At 35.3% G+C, this 24378-nt stretch overlaps 1 protein-coding gene across 1 annotated transcript in view; it reads left to right on the top strand.

Moving 5' to 3' along the window:
• LOC132274488 (histone-lysine N-methyltransferase ASHH2-like) overlaps positions 1-24378 on the top strand; it is a 41955-nt gene that overhangs the window by 5705 nt on the left and 11872 nt on the right. Inside the window, exons 4-10 of the mRNA XM_059775756.1 lie at positions 4151-4317; positions 4437-4516; positions 9576-9707; positions 9809-9925; positions 10492-10584; positions 13546-13623; positions 20985-21041. Of these exons, the coding sequence (XP_059631739.1) occupies positions 4151-4317; positions 4437-4516; positions 9576-9707; positions 9809-9925; positions 10492-10584; positions 13546-13623; positions 20985-21041 (724 nt within the window). The remainder of the gene's footprint in view (positions 1-4150; positions 4318-4436; positions 4517-9575; positions 9708-9808; positions 9926-10491; positions 10585-13545; positions 13624-20984; positions 21042-24378) is intronic.

The raw sequence follows: 24378 nt of genomic DNA, 5'->3' as shown, positions 1-24378 counted from the left end.
TATGCATTATTATATACACGCTCCTTATACTGCGCCTTGCGCTTAGGCTCCATGAGGCCCTTGGCGCCTTAGTGCGCCTTGAGCCTTTAACAACTATGACAATAGCTAATCAATTTACTTCTCTTTGCTAAGTTATTAATGGTCACTATCTGCCCATGAATTGCTAAACAGCAAAAAAGCCACCTTGAAAGGTATTATAGTGGCCCAAATACACTTCTAGAGAAGCAAATTGCAGCCATTAACACCTTACAAACTGATCACTTCAAAGTTCAAACCATCCATTTCCTGGAGCACCTCATCTCGCCTGATATTCTCCAACACTTACCTTACTGGTACTTGATGAAATCTAAAGTCTCCACATGTTTATCATGGAGTGCCCTCTGAAATCTGATAACCCCAAGAACATCTTCTTCTTATTGAGTACTGCCAGATATAATCTGCCATCACTTAGTTTTTCCTGTTACTCTTTTCCATTCTTTGAAACCTTTTTTCTTCTCTAGTATCAATAACTGTGTCAAGTCATTATACCTCCACAGCCATTTTTTTTTTTTTGATAATTTAATTTGTATTAAGAAGTGTTCAAAAGGGGAACGCATCCCTCAAAAACTACGCAAGGCCAAATAGTGCCTCTAAACTCTCAAGGAATCCAAAAAATCAACTATTTCATCCATAGATTTACAATTTTCGTCTAGAACCCAACAAAAAAGAGTTCTAATAATGGAGAACTTCAGCGCGCCAATAGGGTTCTCCTTCCCTTCAAAAGATCTTCTATTTCTTTCAAGTCATAAATTCCACCCGACCCACAAAGGCGTGACACTCCAGAAATCATGAACTTGGGCCCCCACCGTACATCCTCTCCAAGCCTCAACCAAGCCTCTGGAAGACCTGGGAATAACCCACTGAACCCACGTCATTTCCTTATAAATCTCTTCAATTTGAATTTTGGTCTCTTTTGTTGTCCCTTACTGAGATTTCTAATATGTTATGCTAATTTTGACTATAAATTATTCACATTGTCATTCAAGTTCTATTGCTGTTCTTTTAGTAACTTGTCTCTAAATTTAGCCTCTTGTACCTTTTAGTTATTTTCTTTCTTTTTGTTCAGATATCCTTTTCTTGCCCTTTGATATTAAACTATTTGATAACTACATCCAGTTTGTATTCAATATTAGTTTGTGTGACTTCTCCTCGATCACCTTACAATGTATATATATATATATTTGGCAAATAATCACCGTACAATATTTCCATATGTGCGACCCTCTCCTCCTTCCATATAAATAGTAGTCAATTTATTTTTCTTTCATGCTTCTCTTGAATGTTATTAAATGTTTTGCTTTCTCTCTCTCTCTCTCTCTCTCTCTTTAGAAGTATTTTCTCTTTGTAGGTCATATGCATTTGCAATTTCTAGAATTGTTTTCCTTTTCTTTTTCTTTCTACAAAATCACATCCTAAATGAATTCATGTGTATCTTGTTCAATCAACTTCCTTGTATATATCCATTGAAGACACCTCTTATAGATATACTTTCATGAAATGATATATATATTTTTGTTTCATCTAGTGACCTTCAAATATCTCTTTTGCTTTTTTATATGGTACTCCATGTGGTTCATAAACACTTATTATGTTTAATACTATTTTTAATGCAATTTTTATTCTCTCCCGATTTTTTATTTATTTTTGTATCTTTTTAATCTCTAGCGTTGTCTTTTCCCAATTAGTTTCTTGTAGACAAGTTATTTCAATATTTCTCATTTTCAATGTGTGCACAAGTTCATTCTAATCATCCCTTGACGATCCTGTATTTTGTTATTCTAGTTCTTTGTTTCTCATTATTTTTGTTTCATATCAAAGTAAGAAAATTTCATAAAGATTTGACATAGTTTTACAGTGACATTAATCTGCTTATTTTCTCATCTAAATTTGGGTACCAGCAATGGTAGTCACTTATCTTGAGTTTATAAATTTTTTTTTTTTTTTTTTTGATAAGTAATAATTGAATATAAAAAGGCGTTCAAGAGGGGAACGCATCCCTTATACAAAAGTGGAACCGGGGTTTTAAGGCCCCAAAGAATCCAAAAAAATGATTCAATCATTTGAAGAGGAGCATGACTTCCTCTTCACGTAACTGAAAAGAGAGCGAATGATGTAAAGTTTCAAAATCGCCGTAGACAACTCTTTCCCTTTGAACATTCTACCATTCCTCTGCTTCCATAAGCACCACCAAACATAATGTGGTACAACTCTCCAATAATCGCGAACATCACTTCTCACGCGGCATCCTCTCCAAACATGAATCAAATCCTTAGGATAACAAGGCATAACCCAATGCATACCAAATAGGCCAAAGATAAGATTCCAACAGTCTCTCGCCACAGGACAATGCATGAGAATATGATCAACTGACTCACCATCTTATTTGCATAGGCAACTCCAGTTAACTAAACAATTGCCTCTTTTCCTTAGATTATCAATCGTCAGGATCTTACCTCATACAACGGTCCATACAAAGAATACCACCCTAGTTGGAGCCATAGAGCGCCAGATGGTCTTCCACGGAAAATCAACGATATCAAAATTAGAAAGACATAAGAATAAGGATCGAACTTCAAAGCGACCATGGGAAGAGGGAATCCATGTCAGATCATCACTTTCTCTGCCAACTGCCTCCTGTCGATACAGCAAATCCAGAAAAACACATACCTCGTCCAACTCCCAATCCTGAAAAGAATGTCGAAAGTGCACGTCCCACGTAACCCCACTACTATCAAGCCGATAACAATCGGCTACGTAGGCATGTCTATCAACTGCAATACTGTATAAACTGGGAAATGAACTAGATAAAGGCCTTCCAAATGAATTTCCACGCCCCTACTCCTCCCTTGAGAGAAATCGGATGAGTAGACCAACCTCCACTCTCTTCCCCATACCGACATGATACAAACCTTCGCCATGGGCGATGTCTTTCCTTCCCGTACCTCCACAGCCATTTACTCAAGAGAGCTTGATTAAAGGGAACCAGTCTTCTGATACCAAGACCACCAAACTTCAAAGGCTTGCAAACGTGTTCCCAATTGACAAGATGATACTGAAACTCTTCTCCCCTTCTGCCCCAAAGGAATTCCCTTTGAATTTTTTCAATCCTATTAGCAACCGAGCATGGAATTTGGAACACAGATAAAAAATATTTGGGAAGGCTCGATAAAGTGCTCTTTATGAGCGTAATCTTCCTCCCCTTAGACAAATATTGCTTTTTCCATCCTGCCAATCTCTTCGCAGATCTATCAATCACAGGGTCCGAACTTCCCACAGTTCTAAAAGAAACCCCTAAAGGCAAACCCAAATACTGAATAGGAAAAGAACTCACCCTACACCCAAGGACTGTAGCTAAAGAAGAGATATCCTGAACATCCCCAACCGGAACAAGCACGCTTTTAGTCACATTGACCTCCAGACTAGAAACAGCCTGAAAACAGGCCAAAATGCACCTCAAATATCCAAGTTGAGACGCATCAGCATCACAGAAAACCAGGGTGTCATCCACAAAAAGTAAATGAGAGATCTCCATCTGATGGGCAGGATCTCTTCCCACCATAAAGCCCTTAATAAGATCAAGATCCTCTGCCTTGCGCATAAGTCTGCTTAAGCCCTCCATGACAATAAGAAAAAGGAAAGACGACAGGGGATCTCCTTGTCTTAATCCCCGAGTACCCCAAAAAAGCCGGCAGGAGACCCGTTCACAAGAACAGAAAACTTGACAAACGAGAGACAAGTCTCAATCCATTTCCTGCATTTACTTCCAAACCCCATTCTCTGTAACAAATAAAGCAGGAAATTCCAATTCACATGATCATTTGCTTTCTCTATGTCAAGTTTATAATTTTTTATAATTTATAATCTTGAGTTATAAGTTTTTATAATAACATTTTAAATTTTTAACATTGATCTGTTATCTAAATAATATTTACAATACAGCTAATTAATTCATTTGTACTAAATATTGAAACAAAAGTCTAGGAATATACCTAATCTAATGTGAACAAGAAATTGCTATCTTCTTCTGTCAGAAACTAACAATATGTTTTAAAGATTCTTTAATAATGCACATTAAAAGTGCTTATTGTGTTATATGTGATTTATATTGAAGGATCTGCAAGGACAACATGGATAATGCCTTTGATGACTGTTCAATCCCTCAAGAGAAGTCAAATGCTGAAATTAATGCAGAATTGGAAATATCAGATGCCTCTTGTGAGGAAGATGCTTGTGATGCCCGTTTGAATTCCAAGAGGTTTGAACGCAAGCAATCAACAGGTATTTGATTTCTGCTAGAGATAGCTTTCCTGGAACATGACTTGGAGTTTTAAAGATTTGACTTTATATGATATGCTGTCTTTCTTTTGACTCTGTCATGGATTTAATATGCATTGCAGTTTCCCAACAGTCTTCGTGGATGCTTGTCAAGTCAAATTTATTTTTGCACCGTAGCCGTAAAACTCAAACCATTGATGAGGTAAATGCCTGACTAAATTTGAATTGCAGACTTGTGATGTAATTAAATTTTATTTTTGGTAGCATTGTATACTATTCTCAGTGAGTTCAGGAAGAACTTAATCTGTCTAATATGATGACAAAATGAGTAAAAAGACTGATGCATGATGTAAGTATGATTTTAAGGGTTAGTTTGGTCATTTTGGACATGGTCTAGACATCGTCATTGCTTAGAGATTCTTGGAAATCTGTTGAGCATTGCTGGGTGTGGTTGATGTTTCTGAAAACTTGATTTCTTCAATGGGATGTTGTGGGACTAACATGGAATGGAAATGGTTAGGCTCCATTATTCTTTTTCATTGGTAAAATATTATTGTATTCAAAACATCATAATTGTCAGAGCAATGGGCACAAGCGTTTAAGTTCTACCTGCGGTGGTATTATTCATGCTGATCAATTGAAAATACCCACTTTGGGAAAATGATTTGATATTAGAAATAACCCCCGGAGGGGTGGTCGTGGTGGAAGAGTTTGAAACTTCCAATGAAATTCTATAATTGTGTGCATTTCTACAATTAGTTTGCATTTGTATAATTTATTTTTATGATTGAAATTCATGAAAAATAAATATTACTATTTAAATATAATTACTTCTGGGATTTAGGGTCAATATTACAAAAAAAGTTGGGGAGATAGATGGTGATGTAGAAGTAGGATTGGAGTAGAGTGGAGAATATGGAGACAAGCTAGTTGTATCCTATGTGACAAACAAATATTAACTAACTAAATAAATAAATAAATAAATAAATAAAATTCTACATGATTTTTATTAGGCTATAGCTATATTGTAAGGAGCAGTGTGTTGAAAAAGAAACAGGAACAACGTAGCGTAAATAAGGATGCTACGATGAATAATAGCAGTGACTAGACGGTGAGGGAAAAACTAGGAATAACGACTATTCATGATAAAATTGGAGAAAGTAAACTTAGGTGGTATGATCGTATACAACTATCCGAAGATGCACCTATTAGAAGAGGAAGATTTATTTTCCTTTTAGGTAAGCGACAAAGAGGCCGACCAAAACTTACATGGGATGAAGTATATACAAATGATTTTAAAAAATTAAATTGTAGGGGAGACTTGGTGTATAATAGGAAAGAATGGAAAAAGAGAATTCATATGGCTGACTTGATCCGTATGGGATAAAGGTTAGGATGATGACCATGATGGTTTTTTATGATTGAAATTTGTATTTATAGTTACTACCATTCTGTTTTTTTATTTTCTTCTCAAGAACATTCCGTGTGAGGTGGTCCCAGCTCTTGTGATCTTGTTTAGTGTTTTGGAGCATGTCCATTCACACAACTGAGTCTATAACCAATGTTATTTTTTCCTTTTTTCTTTTTGTGGAAATGGTCTACACTCAACTTGTGGACATTCAAGCCATCCATGGTTTGCATTGAATAGCATATGTGGTATCTTTTATTGTGCTAGTGGTTTTGCATTCTTTTTTTCACTCTTTTTTTGTCGATAAATTTGTTTTGTTTTGTTTTGTTTTTCTCCACGTTGAGAGTCAAGAACCCTCTCTCTCTCTCTCTCCATTATCCTTGCTTTTCGTCATATAAATTGAGTTGCATCTTGCTTCGGTTTGAAGTATATCTTACCAGTGGGACATTGACACCCTCCTTTTGTTCCATTGTGGCTAACAACATGCAACTGCTTTGCGATAGTTGGTACTTTTTGTGCCAATGCCATCCATTTCTATATTTTATAAAGTACTGTGAATTCACTGCCACTGCCTTAGTTGTACTTTTTGTGCCAATGTCATCCATTTCTATATTTTTAAAATACTGTGAAGTCACTGCCACACACTTTTATCTATTCATATTCCAAATTAATAACCTGTTCTCTCACATGTCAAGAGGAAGTATTGTCCTAAAATTTGAGGCTTGCACTGTAGCTGGTTTGTTAATTTTAAATTAAGGTTTTAAGTAAATTTCGTTTTAGTGATTGGTAACTGAAGTGTGATCTTTTGAGTGACATGAATGATGCTACATGCATATAAATGCTAGTAAAAGATCACATGCGGTGCCCGTGATCAATAAAAGCTGTAAATTGCAAAAAAATATTTTGTACCAATATTGTTTTACCAAACAGTTCCTTCAGTCAACAATATATATATATATTTTTGGTAAGTTCCTTCAGTCAACAATATTAATAATTAGAAATATCTAGATCACCAATTGAAAAAAGAAATCAGTATTAAGTTCTAGAATCGAGCATGCCCGAGGCTTGGCGGGGATGCTTAGTTTGGGGGTGGGAAGCCCGAGAAGCTTTGATGGCTGGTCCTCTATGTTTGTGGTGGGGCTTGTGGAGGGTGAGGTATAGGAGATCCTTTGAGGGGAAGGAGGCGTCTATTTGAGCAATTAAATTCTCAATTCTTAGTTCCTTATTCTTTTGGGTTAATGGGTTTAATTGTAAATCTATGGGAGAAATTGTGGATTTTTGAGGTTATAGAGGCTTCTTTTTGTGATAATTTGGCTTTGAAAAAAAAAAAAAAAGTAGCATACCTGAAGAAAAAGTTCAATGGTGGAAGTCTTCTACCAATTGAATCAGTAGGAAAGATTAAATGGAATATTTTTATATATTTATATTCAAGCTACCATTTTGCTGCTTATTAACTTTTTTCACATAATTAACCTGAGTTTAGAAGACTTTATATCATTTGTAAAGTAAATGTAGACTTTTGGGTGCCTTGAATAAATGTAAAATCTTCTCTCAAATGAGATTTTTCAAAAGTTTGGTTCATTTTAGCACCTTTTAATTAGGAATGAGAAACAACAAAAGCGCAAGATTCATTTTTTTTTTTCCGGTTTGTAGTGTCTTTCGTTTGCAACATTTACATAGCAACCAAAGTTTGAGGATTAAACACATAATAAAATTCTATAAAGAAAGAAAAGTGAATCCATGGATAATGGATGTTGAATCTACTTGCTGGTAATTGAATTTTGAGTCGATGGGTTGTCATTGTTCCAAGTTGCGGTCTCTAATGTGAGTATAAAATGATCCGTGTGTATAAATGGAAAAAGAAGTTGTAGACTGTGGGTTGTATAACAATCGAATTAGTGGGCAACTCAAAGGGTGTAATGACCGCCTCTTGGTGTCAATAGCTTCAAGAATGTTTTCTTATTGGATGCCGAAGAGGTTAGATGGTTAGTAATATGAACAGTCCTTCATTAATTAGTGTGAAAATACAAATAAATAATAGGCCAATAAATAGATAAAATATACAATAAGTTTATGAAAATACAAATAATAGATAAATAAATAACAGGCCAATAGAAGTATTAATATTCAGAATGTAAATGTGTGATTGATGATATTTTCTAAAAATGTATATAAAAAACAAAAAATAATAGGTCAATAAATAGATACAATTTTTTTTTTTAGAAATAAAAATTTATTAAAAAACACTTAAAAGGGGAGCAGATCCCAAGAAAATACAAAAGACCCCAAAGGTCTCAAGCCTTCAAGGAGGCCAAAAAGTCAACAATTTCCTCCAATGATCTATGATCTCTCCCTGAAACCCAACAAAAAGAGTGGAAAGAATCGAGAATTTAAGGACCGAAATTGACAATGCCTTTCCTTCAAAGTATCTACTATTCTTTTCAAGCCAAATACACCACCACACACAAAGCGGTGTAGCCCTCCACGCATCCTGACTGTGAGCCCCCACAGGGCAACCTCTCCACGGCTCAATCAACCCTCGAGCGGATCCTGGCATAACCCAAGAACACCCAAATAAGCCAAGCATCAAATCCTAACACTCTCTAGCCAAAGAGCAATGAATGAGAAGGTGATCCACAGATTCCTCATCACGAAGACACAAATAACAACGATTGACCACCACCTGGCTTGTCCTTCTCAAATTATCCTGGGTTAAGATCCTACCCAGAACCGAAGTCCACACAAAGAAAGCTACCCTGAGAGGAGCTTTGGAACTCCAAATAGACTTCCAAGGAAAACGGACTCCATGATCAAATGAGAGGCACCTGAAGAAAGACCTCACCTCAAAACGCCCCTTGGAGTTTGCAACCCAAGACCAACAATCCGAATCCTCCTCCACAATTCTCTGGCGATACAACAGCTCCCAGAAACGAATGGCCTCCTTGATCTCCCAATCCTGAAAGAAACGCTTGAATCGAACATCCCAAACCAGTCTCCCATTATCAAGATGATAACAGTTAACTACCATGGCTTGCCTATCCGAAGCAATCCTGTAAAGCTGAGGAAAGGCGAGAGCGAGAGGAACATCACCACACCACACATCCTCCCAAAAACAAATCCTCCTCCCATCTCTAAGACGAAACCGAATGTGCTTGGAAAATTCATCCCAACCCTTCCGAATAAATTTCCAAACCCCCACCCCCCGAGGATCTTTAACTTCCAATGAACACCATCCTCCTCTCATCTCCCCAAAACGACAAGCCACAACCCTCCTCCAAAGCCAATGTCTCTCCACACCAAACCTCCACAACCATTTCCCAAGGAGGGCCTTATTAAAAGGCACCAATTTACGGAGACCCAACCCACCATTCCGAATTGGCTTGCAAACCTGATCCCAACGCACCAAATGAAACTTACACTCTTCACCTCTACCCCCCCACAGAAAATTACGCTGCAACCTCTCAATCCTCTCCGCAACTGAAGAGGGAATCTGAAAAGAGAGATAAAGATATTAAATAAATAAATTATAGGACGATAGAAATATTAGGGATGTAAATATGTGATTAGTTATATATTTTAAAAATGTATATATAAAAAAAGAACCTTTTGACATTTTCATAGTAGTATAGTATAGTATAGATGTAGATATAATCTAGATTTAGATAGATATAGATAGATAGATATTATAGATGTAGATATATATGTAGTATGAAAAGGTCCGACTGTTATCTCTCTCTCGTTCTCTATTTATTTTTCTGTCTCATGTGATTTAAGATCTTGGCTAGCTATATTTCTTGAATAATTTGTGAATAATTTTTTCATTTTCTGCTTGTGTTTAATTCATTCTTACCAGATAATGGTTTGCCACTGCAAACAACCTTCAGATGGCCGAATGGGTTGTGGAGATGGATGCTTGAATCGGATGCTTAACATCGAATGTGTTAAAGGGACATGCCCATGTGGGGGGCTTTGTACAAATCAACAGGTACTTCATACTCTTCTACCGGATTAGTGATCCCTTTGTTATATTCATTGGTTTTATTTGTATGCAAGGAGCATAATTTGTATTAAACTTTTTCCTTGCAGTTCCAGACACGAAAATATGCCAAATTGATGTGGTTTCGATGTGGAAAGAAGGGTTATGGGTTGCAGTTGCAAGAAGATATCTCTAGAGGACAGTTTCTTATTGAATATGTTGGGGAGGTAGTTTGCACATTCTTTTGAAACATTTCAGTTTATATAAACATAAGTGTCTTTGGGGATCCGGTTACTGTATTCAGGCTCATGATTTTATCATGCTTTCACCAAATATTAATCTTAAATATAGCAATTTTTTTAATGGGTTCGAAACTTTTTATCTTTTATAACTATGTCAGACTAAATGATGGATGTTTAGGTAGTTTTCAAATTTTCATTCTTTTGGAACAATTTAAAAAGATGAAGTTGGAGGTTCTTACTTCTGTTAATGGGTTAAAATTGGACAATCTGTTTCAGTAACGTCGTACAAGGAAGAAAATCTGTAGGGGATAGGAATTTATCCCCAGATTGTCATGTCACTGTAAGAAGGATACTCTGCATGAGTTGATACTCACCCGAACTTTGCTTCGGTTGTTTGCACAAATCCAGCTGGACCTAAATTACATCTTGATGCTTTTTTAATTATTAATGATGTTTCTCTTTCAATGAATTTCAGGCTGTGAATGTGCTTTTGAGTGTGTGTTTTTTCGTTAGTGAACTTGATTTCTGATTGCCAATATGTCCTGGTTTAGGTGCTTGATATGCATGCTTATGAGGCACGTCAAAGGGAGTATGCTGCAAAGGGTCACAAACATTTTTACTTCATGACGTTGAATGGCAGTGAGGTTAGCAATTTGAGCTTCTTTATTGTTTTTTGAACAGTAATCATATTATAGTCACATATTGTTAATAATTGTCCAATGAGCTTGTAATTTAATATATTATGACACTATTTGGTTGTTTTCATTTCATTAATTTCCCCCCTAATTCAGTGAATATATCCTTTCTCTCTCTATGCACGCATGTATATTAGTTTTGGGAAATGTAGATGATGCTCTTAAAACAAGTTACTGTGTCTTTCTGGGAAAGATGTTTGTTAGGTGTGATAACGGTTGCTTTGGATATGTAAATATGTTATTGTTAATTCAAAGACTTTTCTGGAAGTGTTGGTAATTTTGAGATGTGGTAAGAATTGGTTTTAGTAGAAAAAGCTTTGACTTCAGATTGTTAGGTTCTTTCATCTGGTTTCATGGTTGTCCCTTATTTTTTGGGTAAACAGCTACCTCCCTTGAGGTTTGTCATAATTATAGGGACCTCCCCTCTTATTTGAATATTACACTGGGACAGAGAGTTTGTCAGTCCATTATATGATGGCTTGGTTATTGGATTATAAATCTGTTACACTTACATTGCCCTCCATTTCTTGTCATTTTTATCCTTAAGAGGAAGCAAGGTATAAAGATAATCACTAATCACTAATCATCAACCACTACTGAGTCTACTGTGTTATTGATTTCATAAGAATCAGCCCAAAAGTAGAATTAATCACGTGTCAAGAATTCTTGGATTTCAAAATGCAACTCTAATTTCTCAATTATAAAATTCAAGTATAAGGAATCATCTTCACTATCAATACCAGTAGCATACATCGCGATGAATTTAAGGAGGATGACCAAGAGAAAAATGAGAATTACAAAGTAATATTAAGTAATTGCTATCGTAGTGACCCCATTATTTGTTTGAACTGATGAATGACAAGGTGAAAGGGGTTACAAACAAAATCTAAATACAGAAAAGAATGGAGAATAGACACTGAACCAACTCGAGACAAGTCCAAAACACACATCCACGCATCACAACATATACTTGGTTTTACCTACTTAAAGCAGCAAATCCCAATTGAATTTGGGATGTGCCGGTTCATTGGTGGTCGAAGTGGAAGCTGGGATGGCATCGAATGTTTCCCATTTCGTGGTTATGACAACGTCCCCTGACGACGTTGAACACCTTGAGGACTGCTGCTGCTGTGTTTGCATAGGCGAATGCCCACCACTGGAAGAATGCCTTGAATGCAGCTGTTGAATTGGTGAATGTACTCAAACCATTTGAGTAAACTACAGATTTGAATAAAGTTTTGAACCCTAAACATGTATAAACTACGGATTTTAAACCATTTCTCTCTGTAGTTAACTCGATCGTTAGCTATATGTGTCGCAAATTTGAATAAAGTAGTGTTCTTTTTTCATTGGCGTATATATAGTAGATGATACTTATCAAAAGATAGATACAGGAGATGATAGAAATGGTATTAATTTCTCTTCATAATTTTTGTTAGCAATATAGTGCTTTTGAGAGAAGGACTGGCACTCTAGGTTATGGTATTTCAAAGAACGCAAAAGCCCATACTAGAGTAGAGGGGGATGAATAGGTCTCAAAAAACTAAATTATTTACCTTTAACAAAAACTTAAAATTTAAATAATATAAATAAACAGAAATTTAAACTTAAACTAACCAAAAACCTAAAAAGTATTATACTGCTGAAATATAGAAATCATGCCACACAAGAACACCTATTTTATGCAAAAATTTCATTGGGGAAATACAACAAGACCTAGTTCAAGCAGATCAAATCAACTATAGAAGAAAGGTCCTAGAATCACTTACCTCATATCCAGAATCGTGCCAAATGTTCCTCCACAAACTCTGCTCAAATTCTATGAACCCATTTGTCACACAATTCTCTCTTCACATCCGTCTCCTCTTCTAATCACCCAACCTTGTAGGGAGCGTGGATTGATTTGTACTGAACTCCTTGGAGTACTTGGATTGAAGTTGCTTAATACTCTAGAAGAACACTCACCATCTAGATGTAATAATGAATGAAATAAAAAATTCTAGCAATCGATTGCTAGGTTGCACTCGATATATCTCTATACGCTTAATGTAATTGCCTGTGTCAATATGTGTTGGTGAAAATATAGGAGCCTTGATAGATTTTTGAAGTTGAAAAGTTTAGGGTTTAGGTGTTTAAATCCTTCATGGAAACTGCCTTTGCACAATATTTGATTGTTCCAACTTGGGTTTGATTGATTGAACCGAGCCCAGTGAGGGATGATCAATGCTTTTATAGGTCGGACTCCCTGCACTTCTGACAAGTAGGTTTTTCGATTCAAAGCAACTTTTATGGCGATTCAAAGCAGCTTTTATGCATCCAAAACTTCTTTTTAAGATCAAAACATGTTTGTTTTGAACCCTAAACATGTATAATGCTGAGAACTCATGGATATGAAACTCTATTTTGGTGAATGCCCCCCCTCCTTTTTTGAAATTTCATATTTCCCTTTGATGGAGGTAGCTCAACTTACTACTTTTGAAATATATAAACAAACTTGAAATCAAAGATTACAGACTCTGTTCGGTACAGAATTTGCCAATGATGTCATATTGACCTAACAGAAGAAAAGACTCACATGTTACCTTTTTTATATATGCATTTCTTGTTGCCTTATAGTACATATAGTGGTACATTAAGTTACTTATATTGCCTTATTTAGTATTAGTTGTTCTTATTGCAATCTGAATCTTCTTTCGATGACTGGGAAGTCTTTTGTGTTTAGTATTACGTTTTCTTGTTCCAATTTGACTTTACGGTGATGCCTTCTTGCTGTACGTGCCTGGGAAGTGTTATGTGCTCTATTATTCCGTTGAACTATCGATTAAAAGTTGTACAAATAACTTTATTGTTGTTTGGTTTTACTACCATAATTCATTTTTAATATAACGTCCACATTTTCCCTTTCTTCAGGTTATAGATGCATGTGCTAAAGGAAATTTGGGGCGGTTTATAAACCATAGCTGCGATCCAAATTGCCGTACAGAAAAGGTGAATATATTTGTAAGCTTTGGTTATTTAAATGTAGTCTTATAATTATTTGTGTTTCTTCTTTCATCTACTTTGTAAATATTTAATGAACTATGGAGTGGATATTCTAGCAAGATTAGAACCTTTTTAATTGGTTTATTGCCTTTTATCTTTTTGAATAATCACTTTTTGAATAATCACTTTTTTTGTTACTTCTTTCTTTTATCTGTGTTTTTCTTCTCTTCTTCTTCTTTCTCTTGTCTCTCATTGAGTGTGGTACTAATTTTGGAAAGGCTGCTACAAAATGAAACCTAATGTGTAAAAGTTGCCACATTGACAATACATCACTAAATAACACATTTTTTTGGATGTATGTTGTTATTATTTTTCGGTTAGGCATTTCATGGGGAATGTGTTGGCTGACTTGCATGTAATGTATGTCAAAACTCTCAAATGATTGCTTGATTAAATATATATATATATATATATATATATATATATATATATATATATATATATATATATTATGTCATAGACTGTTTGGTGTAAAAGCATCAGCATAGCTTACCGAAAAAAAAGCGTCAAAATACATGAGAAGCTACCACAACATCAATTATAATCATCACAGACAGCATCAGCTCAGCGGCTAGTTGGTGGAGATGATCTTTAAGCTAAAACAAAGACCGTCAAGTTCACTGTACTACTTATTTGAGAAATCTGCTTATCGTATGATTTTCTCTTCTTTTTTATTAATTTTTGTTTCTTTTAGGGGAGACGAGAGTAAAGTATCTGTATGAGTTCCCTTTCATTTTCTTTCATTTTTCTCTATGAATGCGCCATGGATCTGGTTTATCCCCCCACAGCACTGTTAGCGTATTGCTTACCTGTCAACAAAAGAAAAAAATGTTATTCTGCCTAATTCCAGGAAATTGGATAAAGAAGATGCTCTCTGGCCTGGTAAATGGTAGTATATTGTTGAATTGATTTTTGACTTCAACATATCTGCAATTGTTTGCAAATTTCTTTCATTCTCTTTCTGGAACATAGTATAGTTGTACATTGAACCTCTTATAGGGATTTGAAAAAGACAATACTGTCGCCGTTAGTTATCAACTAAAGGAAAAGCAGTCATTACTCTTTTCATGGAAAGTTCGTTTTCAAATTTTTTATATGAAGTTATTAGCATAATAGGGTATCTGATTTTTTATGTAAGTGCTAAAGTATTACAAAAGCATCCTTATTAGGTAATCACTTGTTATAAGGTAAGGCGTCTTTTAGAAAATCAAACAAAAGGTCTAGCTTTATTCTTGCTGGCTTATCATCTCGCTATCTCTAATATAGTATATTGCATACTTTATTTTTTTGGGTTAACGGGTGTTATTGTACATCTTTGGGGGATCTTTTAGATTTTGTGGATAGCTTAAAGCTTTAGCTGTCGCCTTTGGTGTTTTGTGTATTCTTCTGCGAGCACTCCCCTTTTGAGCACGTTTTATGAAATCTTAACCAAAAAAAAAAAAAAAAGAAAATTTTTTTATCACCCTGCTTTCAAAGCATCCTGGCATGAATATGACACCATACTGTATTTTTGAGATACTTTGAAACTGTGGCTTGGTGCCCTTTTAGGAAGGACAATTATGTCGAAGTTCAAGTGTTGGGGAACGGCTGCGATTTGCATACATGTGTTGCACATTTTTCAATGTTACTTTTGGAGAAGAGGAAAAGAGAAATATAATTAGGAATTTTTGTAATTTAAGGCTATATTATTATGTTTCTTGTGGAAGAATGGTTTCTAAGATAGTTAGAAATTTTCTAATTTAAGAATTCTACCAAGAGAATTATGTTGAGCCTGCTAATTTTGGAAAAGGAGAATTTGGAAGCTACAAGTCATTTGTTCCCTATTAGTTTATATTTTGTGAGTTTTAAGAATATATCCATTTTCTTTAGTCAGAGATTTAGGCCCATTGTCAGTCAATATATTTCCTTAAGGAATAGAGTGTTTTTATACAGGAAAAATAGTAGTTTTTGATATTTGTTATAAGTTTTCAAAGGAAACTGATGACATGTCACATCAATCTGTTCATCATGCCTGATGGATTCATGACCCAAATTGGTATAAGTAATGGTCCGGTTAACTGGACTATGCAATCTTGTGAAACTGCTTTCTTTTCTGTGTTTATTGATGAGAATCCTTGAGCACTTTTAATTCTGATGGGAGTGCTCGGGCATGGTGACTTCTTATTCTTGTATTTTTTTTATGATGCATGTGAAAGTCCTATCAAGAGTTTTGAGAAGTCACCTTTTTTTTGGGTAACTTGAATGGAGAAATTGGGTTATAAACATTTTAAAAATATTTGTGGTTTAAATATCAAAAGATTATGATTTCCCTCCTTTCCTTTGCCCTTTTTTAGCAAATGAAAATATTATTTTTGCAATTCCTTTAAGGTATTAGGCCAGAAAGTTTGTTTCTCTGAATTTAGACAGTTGAATGTATGTTAATTAAAACCCGTGCATTCAATTTATTTATGGACAAACTGTGACATGACTTTACGTCAACTCGAGCAATAAAAAGAAACAACTTGAAAATTGGAAAGCAAAGTTTGTTTCTACAGTAGGAAAAAGAGACCATAATATACACTATGGCTTTTGCTTTATATTGTTAGATGTGATTGTCTTGAAGTTATATTCCAAAATGAGTTGGAATAGTGTTGTTGAAGTCCAATGAAGGATTTTTCAGTGAAGGATTTTTCATTTTCATTCTTTTTGCATGGCCTTGTTTTACCATTTTATATACCAGATTGATGATATTGCAGAGAGGCTTTATCTTTGGTTAGTGGGTCCAAAGTGTGTGGAGTGAAAAAGGAAGAGGTTTGGTGATTAGTACAGCTGAAGAAAAATTAGGCTCTGAGTAGTTGACTGATTTTTTGAATATAACTCCTATTAGGTTTGGAGAAATCTTCAAAGGCTAGGCTGTGATGTCCCACATTGCCTGGGGAGGAGATGTTGGCACTTATATGTGTTGAAACCTCCCATCTGTATAGAGATGTTTTGAAAACCGTGAGCACAGAGAGTGTGCAAAGCGGATAATATCTAAACAACGGGGTGGGTCGTGACATAGGCATTTACTAGAGATGAGATAAGATGAATATTAGGAAACTTCCAATCCTATACAGTTTCGTGTTGGTAAATTGGGCATCTATATTCCTATCGATTAGTTCAATATAGGAAAAACACTGATTGAAATTTTAGGATTTGTTAGCTAATCTTTCCAAATGAAACTTGGGAAAAGAAAAAGTCGTCCTTTGGATGACATTTAATGAAGGATAGGTTATGGTAGCTACAGAAAGATAATAATGACTGTTCTTTTAAAAAAATAAAAAAGAACACTACTAAGACCTGTGGGAACATTGCCCAGAGTAAACGCAAAACAATCCAAATTTATGCTGTTGTTGGCCTCATAGAAAAGCCCTAAAATTGAATTATTGTATCATCCTCCTTATTAGAAATATGTTACTAGTGAGAAGATTGCTGATTAACCGGAAACTTGATATTTTAGAAATATTACTTGCTAAGCTGTTCCACAAAGTTAGCGGATTTGTAATATAATAGCTAAATAAATCCCAATACGCCATTGGTCATTGCCTCATCGGTCACTTTAATACACACTTAGTTGTATAGGCAGGACACTTCCTACCCCAGTTTCTATGAAGTAGCAGGTGATCTCCTTGGTTGGTTGTCTCCTAGGCTAGACTAGACCTGTTTAATTCTTGTCTTGTTCATTTACATATACCGCACTATGTTATTTGTATTTATAAACTATACGATAGTTAACATCTTCGAAGAAAAAAATTATTTTGTGCTTGATTCTAAATATTCATGAAAATATATGTTTAAAGTTTGCACTATTGTAATTTTTAAGGGGAAAGCTAACCTCTCCACCTTCATGGGGAGGATAAGCTTCTCCCCACATTTTTTGGCCAAAAATACCAGTTATTAGAATTTTTAAAAACATCAACACCAAGGGTATTAGTGTAATGTGATTTCAGAATGAATCTACACCCTAATCCTCTCTAATGTAACTGTCGACTCTGTCAATCGGTCACTCTATGCCAATACCGAAATCCATGGAAGCTACACTATTGATCTGCCAAATCCTCTCAATCGAAAATGTCTCTCTCTCTCTCTCTCTCTCTCTCTCTGTGCTAGAATCCTTGGAACCCACAGTATCTATGCTTGTGAACCACGCCACCACCGTCGTTCCCTAACCTCAACGCCTCCACCATGCCGGGACCAATGTCGACGTTGTTTCGCTGGAATACATAGTGGCGGTGGTGGTAGTAGGGGTGGGAATGGTGATGGTGGTTGTGGGGGTGAGGATGGTGGTGGCCACAGACAGATTGTGGTGCTTGAGGCTAGATTTCCGGCAACCCCCATGGCTATGGGGTTAATTCACTAGAATACACAGTTGTGGGGGTGGGGATGGTGATGGTGTTGATGGTGGATCATGCCGGAATAGACAGTGGTGGTGGTGGTATCAGTAATGGTGGATCACGCCGGAATAGACATGGTGGTGGTGGTTGCAGGGATGGGAGTGGTGGTTGGGGGGGGGGGGGGGGGGGGGGCGTCGGTCTGGGTTTTTTTTTTGGTGGCAGTGGTTGTTTCACATAAAAGAGACATGGTCTAAAATTATATATTGACTAAAATAACCTTCCAGTAAGATGGTTATAACTATGTATTAAGGACATATTGGTCTCTTAAAAATGGGGACAAGCTAATTCTCCCCATGAAAGTTGGGAGGTTAGCTTTCCCCAATTTTTAATTGTTTTTGATTTATAATCACATTTAATTTGGTTAATGCATATGCATATGAACGGATTTATGAACATTACATAAACCTCTTAGTTGATATATCAAAAATACCCTTTTTAGAATTTTTTTATTATTTGCGCTTGCATTTCTTGAATTTTTCCAATTGTATATTTATTTTGTTAAATTCATATGTAAATAGAAAAGATATGTGTGTTTTGGCTTTTAGCTAATCCATTGAATTGATATGTTGAAAATTTTCTTATTTTGGTCTTTGACTTGTGTTGCATGGTTTAATTATTTTTTATGTACTTAATATCCATTATTATCACAAACGTGCCTTAACTTCAATCAGGCTCTTGCCTTACATTGCATTTTGCACTTAGGTTCCAAAAGACCTTTGGTGCCATAGTGCGCCTTGAGTCTTTAACAACTATGAGCCCGGCTGCAGGGGAGTTCTTTTTTTCCCCATAGCTGCAGCAGCTGTTTGGTTGAAATGAGGAAGATTGGGTTCGGTCCAGGGAAGTTTATGGTAATCAGTGGTCACTAAATATTTTGTGACCTGATGCAATTTTGTCCACACTAGTCACTGGTTTTTTAAAAATAATTGGGTAAGGGAGCCTTAAATAAGTTCAAATAGAGTTCATATTTGATATTCAGGCCTAATATCTTGAATATAAGTTTATATAGTGCCTTTTTTTTTTTTGTGTGAGCCATACTTGGACCCAAAATTTTTTGCCATCCTCTAATCTTCAGATTGGGCTACTTTTTACGTGTAATTTGCTCTAGCACATGTGTGTGCACCTTGATGCATGCAGAATTGTAGTAGCACATCTGCTATCATATTTTATTTTGAGACACATTTATTAGATATCCCTTTTTTTTTTTTGAGAACTTTTCAAATAACATTAATGTTGAAAGTAGGTTGATGCCAATAATATTAACAAGGAGTTAACGGGAAGTTCTGGGAATTTTGAACATCATTATTGTTATTGTTCTGTTTTGACATATTTCTGTTGCATCATTTTCTATCTCGCTTCAAGATTCAATGCATAAAACAATTCATTAATTGTAATTATTATAATTATAGAGATAAGGTTTGAACGCTGATAAAATGATAACATACTAACTAGTATAAATTACCGACATTACATAACAACATTACACAATGGCCTTGGATTTTATCGAGTCAGTTACATACTGATTTATCGGTGTATGGAAATGTGATGGGCACTACAGAGAATGGTATTGTTACGGTCTGTTTCTTTTTATGAAGAATTAGAGAGAGTTTGCTACAGGTGGCATTTAATTATCAGTGTCTACGCTTTAAATGAGACGTGGACATTTTGGAATTTATTGATTCCTTTTTCATTTAAAATAAAAAATATTACAAACAACAAAATGCATAAATGAGACATGGACATTTTGGAATGTATTGATTCCTTTTTTATTTCAAAAATATAACAAACAACAAAATGCATAAACAGAATGATATCAAACAATGTAATGGCTTTCTTTCCATTTGTTAACTTCATTTGTAGTGAGATTCCACTTTCCATAATTGGTCCTTTATTAAGGGCATATTTATTTCCCCAAATTAGATCAGGAATATATTAAAAGACTCAATTCCATGAAGTCTGAAAACTCAGTGTTCAAAAGCTGCATTGTTTTCTGATTTATTAACAGTAAGATACTATTTAATTCCATTATTTTAGTTTTTTTAGTTGTCTAAGTTGGTATCGAACTAAATATGTAGATGTTTCCTTATGGGGCTATATATAATCTAGAAAGATTGAAAAATGGTTGCATTTTGTTTACGTAGAACTTTATGTTGTCTTCTATTTGTCTCTGTTTTTTTTTTTTTTTTTTTTTTTAAAAAAAAATCAACAGTAAAAGAATCAAATTGTAACCCTACACCTTTGGGGCTGTATACGATTTAGAAAGATAGAAAGTGATGATTGGATGCAACAATTCACTTTTTTTACCAACAGGCCAATGGCCTAGCGGTACCAGGTCCCTACTTCTCAAAGAGAGGTCAAGGGTTCGAGCCTCAGTGGAGGTATGTGTGTGTGAGTACCAACTAAGAAAAAAAAAAAAAAAATTCACTTTTTGTTTTAATAGCATTGCAAGTTATGTCTTATGCTGCTTCATCATCTTGTTTTTTCTTTTTTAAATTTACGGTGAAAAGAATCAAAACCATAACACTCACTCCTTTCTTTTACCTGCCAGGAATGTTACTACTAAAAGCCACAATGGCTTTGGTGTCAATTTTTTCTCTTTTAATTATTTTTATCTCAAGGAAACAATGATTCTATTTGGTCTCGGTGGATTGATTTTCCATGTGGAAAAGATAGTAGTTCATTTTCTCTCTATAGATAAATAAATCTGACGCCTATACTTTTTTTGGACATTTCATCTTGAACTTGTTGCTATTATAATCTTGCTGGATTCGTTTCATTGAATTTCAATTATTGAAATTGATGTACTTGTTGCTCGAGTTGGAACTTCTGCGAAACTCATTTTTACACTCATATATACATGTAAAACTATTAACTTTACTTTTGAATTTGCTGAAACAGTGGATGGTGAATGGAGAAGTTTGCATTGGACTCTTTGCTTTGAGGGATATTAAGAAGGTATATTTCCACATGCTTATGTAACTTAAATGCATGGTTGGTGTGTGTAATCCTAAGTTGTTGTACTGCTGGAGCTTTACTACATGTTAGGAGTGCTCTTCACTTGCATTGACTGTGATTTTTGATAGTCTAGGATTTGCTTTTGGTATATAGAAGTCTGAACTAATTGTTGATAACAGTTTGTTTGCCCTTTAATCTAGAGTTCATGTTTCAAAGGAAAATGCAGCCACCAAATCCCTCCCTCTTTCCTTCTCTCCAAATGTACAAGAAAAACAAGATGTCCAATGATTATATGTAGTTGAATTGATATATGTACTGACATCAACAACAACAACAACCAAGCCTTTTCCCAATTACTTGATGTCGGCTACATGAATCCTATGTTTCCATTCTGCTCAATTAAAGCTATAGCCTTAGTCAGTCCATGCGGTATCATATCTTCCTTTACTTACTCTACCTACATTAACTTTGTCTTCCTCTTCCTTTAGTATTACATGTACTAACATAAGTAATTCCTTGTTATTTATTACCCTTCTGACCTTTGAAGTGGAGCAATTTTGGAGTCATATTTTAAATCAGACAAAAGAATGAATCATTTCTTAACATGAGAATTTAGCAACTGACAGTCATTCTGATTTTGTTTTGCATACTATCAAAGACGTTGAGTCATACTTGCAAATTTTCATTCTGGCAACCTAGGTTCTAGAACGAATGACGTTATAGCCTTTCAGCAGTTTACTTGACCATTTTGTCACCATTTTGCACCAAACCCATATCCTCTAAATACACATGACAAACACATAAGTATATTGATATTACCCATATACATTGGTATTACTTTTAAATCATTTGTTCCGGGTAGGTTTTGCATCTACATTCTTATGATGTTGCTTACATTTGTCTTTTTTCTTTGTTATTTTATTTTATTGAATTGACTATTTTTTCATATCCGCTTTCATTAATTTAGAGTTCCTCAAATTTTTTCTCTTAATCATTGTAGTTTCTAATGTTCATACAAGATTTTTTGTTTTTTATGCTAATAATAGGAAATTGATTAATCTAATTAATTAGGAAAGATAACGAAAAAGATGTATTTGAGAAGCAAAAGAAAGAAAAAAAAATATTAGCTAAAAGTGAAATATTTATGAAAGGCAACAACAATTAGGTTCAATATTAGAAAATAGAAATTTTGGAGATATTTTATCCCTATGACATCCTCCAACCTTAAAATTGGATGGATGTTTTTTCTATCTTTGTGGCAAAGAAATGGAGTGGATGGGTTCTTTCACTGCGGGGTTGGTTTATTCCAATATTATTATTATTTTTTGATAAGTGTTTTTTCCAATATTATTGTCCCATCCGTCTCAACATTCGCATTTTCACTGCTCACCTTATGCACGTCATGCTGTTTTGTTGCCCAGCATTTTGGGCTGCAACTCGGGCGGGCCCAACCCGGACCAACATTAGCCCAGCCCAAAAATTTTCGGCTTGGGTTGAAAAAGTAAGAATCCAATTTTATTTTGGGCTGGGCTCAGGTTATTGTGTTGGAAAACCCAAAGCCTAAATTGAGCCCGTCCCAAATTACAAACCCGATGAATCTGAGCATTGAACTCGATATATATATGTAATATATTATATATATATATATTTGTATTTTGCATGTGATTGGTTATTCTGTGCACCCTGAATCTCCACATCTATTTCCCCAATAAGGAATTATTGAACACCGCCAATCTTCTAACTTCCAAAACCCCCCTGCTGAATAGTCCTACAAACCTTAGTTTACAAGGTGATATCTGATTACATTACCACCCCTCAGGAAATTCCGCTGTAGCTTCTCAGGTCTCACCACAACAGAGGCCAAGATATGAAAAAGCGGAAGATAGTTGATGGGGAGGTTTGAAAGAGTACTCTTGATAAGAGTAACCCGCCCACCTTTCGAAAGGTATTGCTTCTTCCTCCCAGCCAACGTCCTCTCAATCTCTCTACCACTGAATCCCAGTTGGAGACCTTCCTCATCTCCAATTTCTCCTTCATTATACGACTATCTATCATGTTGTATAGGTACTAATTAGTTATTGTTTTTTTTTTTTTTTAAATCCTATATACTTCTAGGTCATACAAGTTTTGAGATGCTAAAATCATGGGCAGTTAGTTGTGCTAAACTTCATTTAATAAACATACTGTGTCACTGTTGACCTCTGCAAATTTAATTCTCCTTATGATATTGTTGAAATCCTTAGATGTGCTTTTTCTTAACACGAACAACACTGGTGCATGAGGCTCCCTTTGAAACCTGACATAGTAAGGTGTCTTATACAACAAATTTTTTTTCTTCATATTTATCTCTGCTTCTTGATTGTTGGCATATCGGAAGCCACATGCCATAGATTGCTCTGTTTGTTGTAGACAAGAGTCTGTTCTTTCTTCCTTTACTTGAGGTAATGATTTGTTGCCCTTTCCACTCAGCGGACGCATGTTTGCAACTCCCGACTTGTCCTTTTCTGGTATTGTACTTTTCTCTTTTTGGGTTATCAGATGTCTAGTTTTCCACTGTATACCCGAAAGGGCATATATCATAATGATTAATCAGCAAATTTCTTACCATGTTATTGATGTCCTTCGTGATGGTAGTGCTTCTTCCACGAATAAAGCCCGTGCTTGCACATTCTACTACTATGTTCAAAGTTCAGTTAAATCTTCATTTCCCCCCCTTTAAAGTATTAGGGTCAAAGAGTGCTGTGAAGATATGAATTTTCTATCATAGTATGCTTGAAAGGAATAAATGCAATTTGAGAATCGCAAGTCATTAAGCACTTAAAATAATATGACTTGTATAATAGGATTGTGTAAACTCAAGTTGTGGTGGGGACATTTTGGTTTTCAAGACTGAGTGAAGTGCTTGATAAGTGTAACTTCAACTACTCCTAATCCTAAATATGTGCAAGTGAAGAGAAAATTTTGCATCCTTGTAATTTTCACCTTCCAGTAGCATTATGAGATTAGGTTATTCTTCAGTGAAACCACTTACATAGATAACACACGTTTCTGCTTTGCAGACCCATGCATGCTGGGGACTATTTACAAAGAACAATCAGTAGCATTTATGAACTTGTATGGAATGAACCATTCGTTTTCTTTCTCTTTGCTATTTCTTACACTTTCAGTTGGACTGTGTTCTGCACAGTTTATGATCCCAGTTGTAGATCCATCCCCCAAATGCCCAATCAGCACTAGCTTAACCCAAAAAATATCTGAAGCATATAATTCTTCCATTTAAAACAAACTACTTCCAACTATGCCTGGTGGGTTCAAAAGGTTCCTTGCAACACTTACC

Source organism: Cornus florida, unplaced genomic scaffold (genome assembly GCF_030987335.1).
Source record: "Cornus florida cultivar Cherokee Brave unplaced genomic scaffold, ASM3098733v1 CherokeeBrave_3.0.0_Hap2_Chr09, whole genome shotgun sequence".
In the NCBI taxonomy this organism is placed as follows: domain Eukaryota; kingdom Viridiplantae; phylum Streptophyta; class Magnoliopsida; order Cornales; family Cornaceae; genus Cornus; species Cornus florida.
Note: the sequence above shows the minus strand (reverse complement) of the source record. Positions and strands in the feature narration are given on the sequence as shown.